The sequence below is a fragment of the Vigna unguiculata genome, chromosome 4 (genome assembly GCF_004118075.2).
Source record: "Vigna unguiculata cultivar IT97K-499-35 chromosome 4, ASM411807v1, whole genome shotgun sequence".
In the NCBI taxonomy this organism is placed as follows: domain Eukaryota; kingdom Viridiplantae; phylum Streptophyta; class Magnoliopsida; order Fabales; family Fabaceae; genus Vigna; species Vigna unguiculata.
In genome coordinates, this window is record NC_040282.1 from 37,299,852 (window position 1) to 37,310,921 (window position 11,070).

At 34.5% G+C, this 11,070-nt stretch overlaps 1 protein-coding gene across 1 annotated transcript; it reads right to left on the reverse strand.

The window, feature by feature from the left end:
- Positions 1-1,000: 1,000 nt before the first annotated feature.
- Positions 1,001-7,549, reverse strand: LOC114180863 (receptor-like protein EIX2). The gene is made up of 3 exons (XM_028067155.1): positions 5,059-7,549; positions 4,371-4,879; positions 1,001-1,126 (listed from the first exon to the last, which is right to left on the reverse strand). The coding sequence occupies exons 1-3, from the start codon at positions 7,547-7,549 to the stop codon at positions 1,001-1,003; spliced, it is 3,126 nt and encodes a 1,041-aa protein (XP_027922956.1).
- Positions 7,550-11,070: the final 3,521 nt, after the last annotated feature.

An 11,070-nucleotide genomic window follows, 5' to 3' on the forward strand; every position in this document is an offset into this window, starting at 1 on the left:
CTATGGGTAGCAGGTTGAGGATGAGTTCTGCTTACCATCCTCAGACGGATGGCCAGTCAGAGAGAGTGATTCAGTCCTTGGAGGACTTGTTGAGGACATGTATCTTGGATCACCTTGGCAGTTGGGACGAGGTGTTACCGCTGGTGGAGTTTACCTACAACAACAGTTACCAAGCGAGCATAGGGATGGCACCTTATGAGGCTTTGTATGGGAGGAGATGTAGGACTCCTTTATGTTGGTACCAGGATGGTGAGTCAGTTATGGTGGGACCTGAGTTATTGCAACAGACCACAGAGAAGGTGCAGTTAGTGAGAGACAGGTTGCAAGCATCCCAGAGTCGTCAGAAAGCATATGCGGACCGAAGAAGGAGGCCCCTAGAGTTTGAGGCTGGGGAGCATGTGTTCTTGAGGGTGACCCGAACCACTGGTGTGGGGAGGGCTATCCGCTCGAGGAAGCTGTCTCCTAAGTTTCTGGGTCCATATCAGATCTTGAGGAGGATAGGGCCCGTGGCTTATGAGATTGCATTGCCACCTCAGTTGGCTAATCTACACCCAGTTTTCCATGTTTCACAGCTACGGAAGTACGTGTTTGACCCATCTCATGTGTTGGAAGCGGAAGATGTGGAAGTCAGGGAGAATCTCCAGGTAGTGGTACAGCCCGTGGCTATAGAGGATCGTCAAGTGAAGGAGCGCAAGGGAAGAGCCACTAGTCTCGTGAAGGTCATTTGGGACCGGAGGACGGGTGACTCTACTTGGGAGCTTGAGGAGGACATGAGGAGTTCATATCCGCATCTGTTCTGGTAAGTCTAATTTTTCGAGGACGAAAAATTTTTGTTGTTGGGGAGATATTGTAAGCCCCTTTTTCCTTTTTCAGTAAATTTTTTGGGCCTGGCCTTTTCGGAGGCCCAAGGCCCTGCCCTACAGAAGGGCACCCTACCCTACCAGCCACCCTCACATTCCCATTTGCTTCTGTTTCAGAAAAACGGTTGCTCTCCAGTTCTCTAAGAAATCAGAAGGAACTCTGCTAGGGCACCAAGCTGGTCTGCCTTCGAGCTAGGAGAACCCTTCCTTTTCCCAGGTTCCAGCTCTTTCCTAACTCCAGGAGCTGTGGTGTCCTTAGTTCGAATCTGTTGTTTAAGTTGCTCTCAAAAATAGAGGTAAGGGAAGCTAGATTCATCTGTTTTAAGTTGTCCTTGGCTGTTTTTGGTCGCTTTCGTGTTTATATGCATGCATGATGTGTTTTATTGAGAGTAATGGAGTTGCATGTGTGTTTGGGTGTGGATCCGAGCTGGTTCCGCCATTGCATGTGGTTGGACAGTGGCGAACTCTGCTATTTTCGCCCAAGCGAGCTTGTCTCGCCTAGGCGAGAGTACCAGAGAGCTCCCTGCCACGAGAACTCGCCTAGGCGGCCCTTTCTCGTCTTGAGCGACGCATAGTCTCGCTCAGGCGAGAAGGCCTCGCCTGAGCGAGATCCCGTGAAGCCACCACTGTCGCGCATCTCGCTTAAGCGAGAATCCGATGTGTTCTGTGAGGACAGCATCTCGCCTGAGCGAGAATTCGTGGAGACTCCTTTTGCTTATCTCGCTTGGGCGAGAATCCGCTGCATCTGGAAAGTCAGCGTCTCGCCTGAGCGAGTGTGCGAGTGGGGGTCATGTTTTCTTGGTTGTTAAATGATTTATTGCATGCATTGTTTTGATTATTCCTTCTAAATATAATGTGCACGAGTATGTTTGGATGTTTGGCTTAGTGTATGGCTATTTATCTTGAATATGCAAGATTTTGGTGTATTGGCATGAGTTGTATGAGTTATATGTACCAAAATCTGTATGATAACATGAGTAATGTATGAAGTTGTGTTGGGTGGTTGATAATGAGCATGAGAAATTAATGATGAGATAAAGGTGGTGGTTATGGTATGAGAAACATGATTCTGTTGGTGTGATAGGCGTAATTCCATGAGTCCCATGGGGAGACTTCATGGTGGCGTGTAGTGTATATATTAGGATAAGGATTCAAGTAAGGATCGCATCCCGAAACTCTAAAGGGTCAGTGAGTCTCAGGTAGAGAAATCTGACCCAAGTGGTGAGAGTAGCGAGATGCCCTAGTCTTTGGCAGGATAATGGCCTTAGACGCTTAAAGGCTAACCTTGTGTGTGGTAGGGTGAAACCCATTGGCAATGGCTCTGCAGAGCAGTAGAGGCCACCACAAGTGCAGGCGTCCGGTGAATCCGATCTTAATATATGTATCCGGATAATCGAGTCATAGTGTCTTGTTTGTCTGCTATAACATGATGTTCTGTGTTTGTGTGTTGCATGTCAAGGAATGTTTAAGTACTTGCCTGTTGTAGCATGATAAGATCCAATTGCACTAGCTTACCCTTGCATTTCTGTTTGTGTCCTATTGTATGTTCTCTCTTGCGATGATCACCTTCTGGTGGGAGCAGATGAGAGGGAGGTTCGAGATGGATCCGGGAAACGCAGCGGTGCGGCTTAGATCTCCTTGCTTGGATGTCTTAGGAGTAGTTCGTGGCCATGAGGCCTTTTTGTATTAGTTGCCTTGAGGGCAACCCTTTTGCAAGACTCTTACACTTTTAGATTGTGTTTCCTTATGGCATGGTTGTATGCCTATGAACTCCTTTTGGTACTTCCAGATGACTGTAATAGTTATCTTTCCTACGCTTTATATCTTTCTGAGTGCTTCTTGTTATCATGATCTTGTGACGTTTTATTTAGTAGTTTAATTTTATTAAAATGGGATGTCACAATTGATTTTAAACAAATAAAGAAAACCATTTTTTTTTCATAATTGAACCAAATACAAGGAGTAATTATATTTAGAAGAATATTCCACACTTCTTGTTGGTCCTCCAAACGGAAATTTAGATCTAGACTTTTCAAATGAAAAACTAGTGTAAATCACAAACAATAAACAATACGAGAAAAATTAAGTAGAAAGAACGAAAGAGAAAAACAATTAATTTTAAGAACAAATCACTCTCCATTCAGTGATCATAAATTATAGATTAATTTGGAATTTATTAAATACGTTCTAGGAGCTAATTCCCAAACACCTTACTCTTATGGTTCTTGAAATTAGATTCAAAAGATGACCAGTTTTGAAAAAAAAAATATTACAAAAACAGGGAGAGGTGTCCTTAAAAATATTGCAGACACAGAAAATCTTTAATGTCAAAAGAAGACTATCATGTATGAAACAGAATTGAGCACCTTTCATTTCTCAATACATAGATGGAATTGGTCTTTCATAGAGGGCACAATAGATTATAGTTTTCAATGTTTCTCAAATGTTCACAATGTAATGATTTCAATGGTTTTTTTTTTTTTATAGATATTAAGCACTTTCTCAATCCATTTATAAATTATAGAGGACAATACAAATCAATCAAACTAACCTATTTTATCCTGCATCTGCTTCCTTTCCATTACTACTTTTCTTTACTCTCTACCTCTTTCTTTCATGAATCACTTTTCTTTTATAAGCTTTTATTTATGGCATTCAACATTTACCTTTTAACAATGAAAACTGAAACTAACAATACCAATTAATGAAAGCAGTACTCCTCCGATTAATCCAATGTATGAGAATTTTTTACATATCTTTGATCAAAAGTCTATCAAATGCAGAGAAGACAATTTTGCCTATTCAACAGAGTTCCAATGGGTGTCATTAGACCTTCATTCTCATTTTTCTCCTGTTTATATGTAAAATGTTAAAATAAAATGGACTAAATTTAAAAAAATGAAGAGATAAAGTTAAAAATGCTACATCCAAAACTAAACGTTCACAAAGTATTTCAATCTTGCTATTGAGAAAGAAAGTAGTCTTTTATAATGCCTTTGAATCTTGCTATTGAGAAAGAAATTATAACCATCTATAAATTTGAATACGAATGCCTTTGAGTATCTAAAACCCAAGCAACTCATTAAATATATTGCTTCAATTCTTTTCAACAAGAGTTCTACATGGTTCAAATTAAGTTCACACTGTCTAAATTTTCTAACAACAGATTGCAATTTGTTAAATTAGCTAGAATTTATCCATAATAAGTTGGACATGTAGATTCTTTAGCTTTGAAATCCACTAGTAATTTAAATAAATAACACTCTCATATTTGAAAATAAATCAAACAAAACGTAAATTACCTGGAAATTTGATCAACTATGCAATACAGAGTAGTTCAAATTAACTTCCATGTTTTATAATAACTTTACTTTTCACCACATTAGATATATTGTACTGACATTAGAAAAAATATTGAAGTTTGAACCACACATGATCAAGGAAATGAAAATAGGCGTAACGCCATGACCTAGAAATGACCAAAGGACCGACTACTATCCAAAATCCCACCATAAATCCAAATGTCATACCCACATAAAATAAGTTCACTTCATGTTTATCACTCCCTTTACCATTCTGATCATAGCTTTTGTCATTGGAGCTGCAATTGATGGGTAGTGGTGAGCCACACAGATTGTTGCCAATAAAGTTTGAGGCATCAAAGGTTTGCAACTGAGTTCCTGTTGGAATTTTTCCATTCAAATGATTATAAGACAAGTCTAGCATGCTTAGAAAGCTCAAATTTGAAATAGTTGGAGGGATTTCACCAGACAGTTCATTCCTTGAAAAATCAATGGACAACAATGATCCCATATTACCAATGTTTTGTGGAATGTGACCAATAAGTTGGTTGTGGGACAAGTTCAAATATATCAGACCATTTAAATCTGTGATTTCTCTGGGTATTTCTCCTACTAATTTGTTATTTGACAAATCAATGCTTGTTACCAACCCGAGAAAGTTTTTGTATTCATCTCCTCTTCCTTTCAACCAAAGACGAACACTGATTACAGTATGATCTGAATATTTAAATGTATAGTTTATGGCAGAACAATAGATAAGAGCAGTTATACTTTTGTTCATCTGTGTCATGGTCTTCAAACTATTAAACAAGTAGGTACGTTTCCAATCAAATTATTTTGTGCAAGGTCTAACACTTGAAGAAGACTCATATCACATATTTTATCAGGAATATGACCTGAAAATCTATTTGATCGAAGGATAAGAACCTTCATATCTAAAAAACTTTCTCCAACCCAAGTTGGAATTGTTCCTGAAAAATTATTTTCTCCAAGATCCAACAAAATCAATTTATTGGTCTTTTTCAAAATTGTAGGAAATGTTCCCGAGAGCAAGTTTTTACGGATGCTTAATGATTCTAGCTCTATTAAGGAACTCATGGATTGGGGAATGTTTCCAACAAAATTATTATTTTGTAAATTTACATCCATTAGATAAGGCCAGATGTCCCAACAATCCGGTATTTCCCCTGATAAGTTATTCGATGCAAGATTGAGAAATTCTAATTTCATTGGCTTCTCTTGACCTTTGCATAAAAAATCATCCATGGATTTGGAGAATGAATTGCTTGAAAGGTCCAAAAAACCCACACCATTTGAAAGTGAAGGAAATTTGCCACTTAACTTATTTGCACTTAGATCAACAGCGATTGTAGATATTGGATTCTTTAAAGTAGTCTGAAGCTCACCATGGATATGATTATGAGAGAGATTTAGAAAAGAAGCTTGAGATAATGTTTTCCAAAACCAATAGGGAATAGAATCCAAAATTCCCGTGTTAGGCATCGCTAAATAATCAAGTTTGTCTTGTGATTGAATCCATGAAGGAAAGTTGGGACTTAATTGCCAAGAACTCATATCCAAATAAGTCAGTTGAAAAGTAGGATGCCAGTTGGTACCCACTTTTAAAGTCAAATTGTTTCCTGGTGCATAAAGGCCACTTAAACTCGTAAGATTCGTGAGATGATCCTCTGTGACAACTCCTTTAAAACGATTATAACCAATATCAAGATCTGACAATTTAGAGAGTGATCTAAGACTTTCAAACGGATTTCCACTAAGTTGATTGTTGGATAGAGAAAGAGTTCTTAATGATGAAAGTTTTCCAAGTGATAGTGGAAGATTGCCAGAAAGTTGAGAGCTTTGAACTACAAGTGTTCTGAGTCCATGGGAGATACAAGGAGTAACAATATCTAAAGTTTCATTAATATGTTGGTTGAGTTTGAGATATGAGAAATATACTGCCTTTAAGTTGCAAAGATAACAAAAAGAAGTTGGAATTGGACCTTCAAGTTGATTGTATGACAAATCAAGTGTAACTAGAGAAGTCATATTTCCTAAGGCATCCGAAATATTTCCTTGTAAGTTGTTGCTTGATAGGTCCAAAAATTTGAGATGAGGAAAACTACTATAAAACCAATGAGGTATAGAAGATGAAAATGAATTTTTATGCAAATCAAGATTTTCAAGAAGTGTGAGGTTTCGAATACCGTCAGGAATTTGACTTTCAAAGGGATTAAAAGTTGAAACAAGAGAAACAAGTTTCTTCAGTCCAAATACCCACTTTGGAACAAATGAGATTCCAGAATAATAAGAAACCTCCCAAAGATCCAAAGTGAGGAGAGACGAGAAGTTAAGAAATGATTGTTGGTTGTAGTGGGGAAGTGTACATCTCGACAAATCTAGGTGCAGCAAAGAAGAAAGAGCTGAGAGGGAGTGAAGCAAGTGAAATGATTGGGATAGGTTTGCACCTCCTAAATTAAGATATTCAAGTTTTGTAAGACTTGACAACCAGTCAACATTTCCAATAAACAAAGATTTGTCAATAGAATAACCACTTCGAAGATTTAGGTAGAGCAAGTTGGAGAGATTTCCAATTTGAGAGGGAATAGTTCCATTGACAGCATAATATAGGTCTAGATACACCAAATTAGAAAGATTACCAATCTGGGGAGGAATGTTGCCCATGAATCTAGAAAAAGAGAGGTCCAAGTGAATTAAAGAGGTCATTGAGCCAAGACAAGAAGGAATTGACACACCTTCTTCAAGTGACCAAGTGCGGCTCAAGTCAAGATAACGAAGTTTGGACATATTAGATAACCAATCAACATTTTCATAACTTTCAAAATAAAGATAACTGAGATCAAGGTAGAGTAAATTGGAGAGATTTCCCATCTGAGAAGGAATATTTTCCATGAATCCAGCATGAGAAAGGTTGAGATAAGTTAAGGAAGTAATTGTTGCGATGAAAGAAGGAATTGGAATATATTGAAAAAGATTGCCGCTGAAATCCAAGTAATTCAAATGCTTCAAATCAACCAAACAAGGATTTATCTCTCCACTGAAGGCCCGTCTATTGTGCTCTTCCAATGCTTCTTCATAATCTTCGTAATTTTCGTAATGGTAATCGAAATCAGGAAATGGAGTGGTGAGGTGAAGCTCTGCAACATGAGATGTAAAGTTGTTGCAGACAACTCCATTCCAATGGCAGCAATTGGGGTTGACAGAGGCATTCCAAGAAGAGAGTCTATTTGAAGGATCTGTGAGATTATGCTTCAACTTTAACAGTGTCTCTCTCTCACTTCCAATGCACACGATCTCTCTGCACACACCAAAAGTTGATTTCAAAAGCGAATAAACAAACACAACCATTAAAAAGGAGGAAGTCATTTTTAACAAGCTATTATAAAGAAACAAGTGTTTTTTCATTAGAAAGAAGTGGTTATGGGTTATGCTTACATACTAAGTACCCTATTTATAGAGAGAGCTGCATCGCCTTTTCATACTTGCGCTATCTGTTTAACAATTTTAATTTCTATGCTAATTTTATAAAATCAAATTCACCTCTCAATATCACTTTCATATTTTATCTTCTTTTTTGGCTTAGACCTTACAAAATATGCGCATTACTCCTCTTCGTCTCCAGCCAAAAAGTTTAAATATTTTACATTCTCTGAAAATGTACTAAAGAAATAAACGATAATCATATATTTAAATAAACGGTTAACTTTTATTTAACCAAAAATTGTTTTTACAATTAACTAACTCTTTAAATGACCTTTAATGTTCTACTTTTTGTAGCTTGATTTCTTCTGAACGAAAGCAAAGAATTACTTTTTCAAAAATTAGTATTGAAATCCCTTTTGAAAACTCTCTTCATAAATAGTGAAGTTCTCACTAAATATCTTACCTATATATCCGATTGTCTCTATTGTTGGCTCCACTTTCTTTTTCTCTTTGTTTTCTAATCAAGTTCGGAGATGTATAATAACCCAACTTGTTGTTTGACATAGTCTTAGCCTTTTCACTCTCATACTCACTAATTCATATATTATGGTTTCTTTTTCAAATTTTATTTACTTATATGCGATAGGAAAGAAGAATAAATACAAATCATCAAAATACCTAACTTACAAAGATTTTTTCTTTTCTTTTATACATTACTTTTATACGATAGGAAAGAGACCTAAGTTAGTAATTTTGCCTAAAGATTAGTTAAGATTCTCGATAGTTATATCCTTTTATTTAGTTAGAGTTTTGGTGTAACTTTCTTTAAGTACTCAGATAAAACAAAATTACTTTACTAAGATACCTTTATTTGGCCTCAAATATGTTTTTATTAAACCATTATCAGCATATCAAAATCCATTCCTCAAGTAGGAAAATATATACGCTATTTATTTAACAATTTAAATTTTCTACACTAAATATTAAAATCAATTTTTTTGAATATTCTTTTTAAAACTATCAATTTAAAGGACGAGAAGCAACGTAATTTAGGTGCTAAGAAAGTACGAAAGGATTGTTTGAATTGTACGTCCACACTAAATGTTGGCCTTCAAAAGTTCATGTCTTTTTGTTATTTGGGTCAGGATGTAGTCGGCCTGTTCCATAGCCAGATGGGTCATGTTAATGCCGGCCTATCACCTAGATCATTATTTTAATTTTGGTAGGTATTATGCTGTTTTTTCAATTTTTTAATTCATAAAATTTGAGCACCAATATTCAAAAATCGACAACGACTTTCAAACATGTTTCAATTAACTTAACTGAGACAAATTCCCTGCCTATCCATTTTAATTAATTATAAAGTTAAAATTTAGAAATTTTTTACATAAAAATTAGTGGAGAGAGACCTAAAAAAGTGGAAAATATTTGAGATGCTGTAAAAGATCCACAGATTACCCTCTTGATAATGACCACCACATTTCTATGCACCCAAAAACTTTAAATGTGTTTTACTCTTTGATTACGAAAATTCAGTTAACTAAGGCACAGATGAAGGACTGATTTTGTTTATCGTATTTAAACAGACAGCAAATGATTTTGTTTTATTTAACTCTTTCCTACACTTTAAATGTGTTTTTAGTTTACATGGATTTCTTATTCCTCGTCCATATTAAAGTTAGAAAATTAAGCACACTAACAACATTAGAAAGAAAAATAAAATGGAAGTAGTCCAACCCATTCTATGAGTTATAAAATTAGGACATCGTGACAAGGAAATTCTAAAAATGAAATCAAAAGACTTTTAAAGTTCTATATCCATGGTATGGGTTACAAAATTACACACCACACATAAATCAAAAAATCAAACCTATTTTAAAGATCCACTTATTTATTTTCGTCATGTAATCTATTATATGAAAATGTACAAAGAAATAAACCCGAATCATATATTTAAACAAGTTAACTTTATTCAATGAAAATAATTTTACAATTAACTAACTTCTTAAATCACTTTTGATGTTATTATTTTATTTAGCTTGATTTCTTCTAATTAATTAATTGACAACAAAGAATTATTTTATAAAATTAATATTGAAATATATTTTAAAGAGTCTTTATAAACAGTCACACTAAATGTATTATCGCTGCCAACATTTCTAATTTGTTTCTTTTTCTTTTTGCCTTTTTTTTTATAAAATTTGGAAGAGCTTGACTATAAATATCCAGTTCAGTGTTTGACTCAGTCTTAGCCATTCACTTCACACTCACTCACTCCAAAGGTCAAGCCATCACATTTGAAGCTCTTTTTTTTTTCTTATGTGCTGAAATATTCTATGCTGTAAGGATTTTTATTTTTTTTCTTTTATGCAACTTTTTGTTTTCACTATCAATTATTTCAGAAATTTATTGGCGTAAAGTGTTGGAAATATCTAATATAATTTACAAAATATAATTAAAATATAATCTTATAGTTATTTATTTTTTTTAGACTTTTAATTTTATGGATAAATATTATTTATGGTTAGTGACTATATTTCTTATTACGAATTTACATTTTATTTAATCAAATTTATTACAATTGTTTTGTATTTTTCTATGTATTATCTTTTAAGACATCAATGTTCATAAAAAATTCAGAGATCCTTCACTACAATCGAATGACCTAACAAGTAGTTATATTTTGGAAGAGAAGCGTACATGATTTTGTTTTGCCATGTGTAGTAGGACTTTTCTCTCTAAGGACAACACTCTGTGTGTCTCAATCTAAAATATTTTTACTCCTTTTCTCATTTACTTGTTATATCTGATTGTTATAAGAATTGTTGGATTCGATTAATATCCTTTTTATTCATATACATGTAAGTATTATTATTGTCTAATAATTATTATTATATTATTCATATTTTTATTATTATTAGTATTATTGTTTAATCATTTTTTAACATTCTTAGAAAAAAAACTTATTCATTTATTTATAACATTAAAGACAATATAAAATTAATTAAGGAGAAATAAATTCTTCCAAAAAAAATGAATTATCTTATTAAAATACTGTATCCTAACACATCATAAAGAATTCCTTCATTAAATTTACTCTTCATATTTATAGTGTATTTCTCCTTTTCTCTTCTTCATTATTAAATGAGACTTTAAAGAATTGTGGAAAAACAACAACTTAAGTTCCAACATATTATCCATAGGTAACATACATAGATGGAGTACAAAGAATATAAAACTATAATTTGGAAACTCGACATTTAAGAGTAGAGTGTTTCTACAAATGGCCTTTCACACGGGGCACAATACGTTGTAGTTTTCAGTTATTCACGTGAGATGTTCAAAATCTAATATTTTTCAATGTTTTATAGTTATTGGATAATTTCTCTTGCTCAAACAATTTTTGTCTATATTAATTTCTAACTTGGCGGATGGTGAGATGTGTGAAAATAAAAATGACCATC

Coding starts and splice junctions, on each gene's coding strand:
- LOC114180863 (XM_028067155.1), bottom strand. CDS start 7,549: ATGACTTCCTCCTTTTTAATGGTTGTGTTTGTTTATTCGCTTTTGAAA. Junction 4,880..5,058: donor TCGATCAAATAGATTTTCAG/GTCATATTCCTG, acceptor TTAAATATTCAG/ATCATACTGTAATCAGTGTT. Junction 1,127..4,370: donor GTATGACATTTGGATTTATG/GTGGGATTTTGG, acceptor CTTAAACAACAG/ATTCGAACTAAGGACACCAC.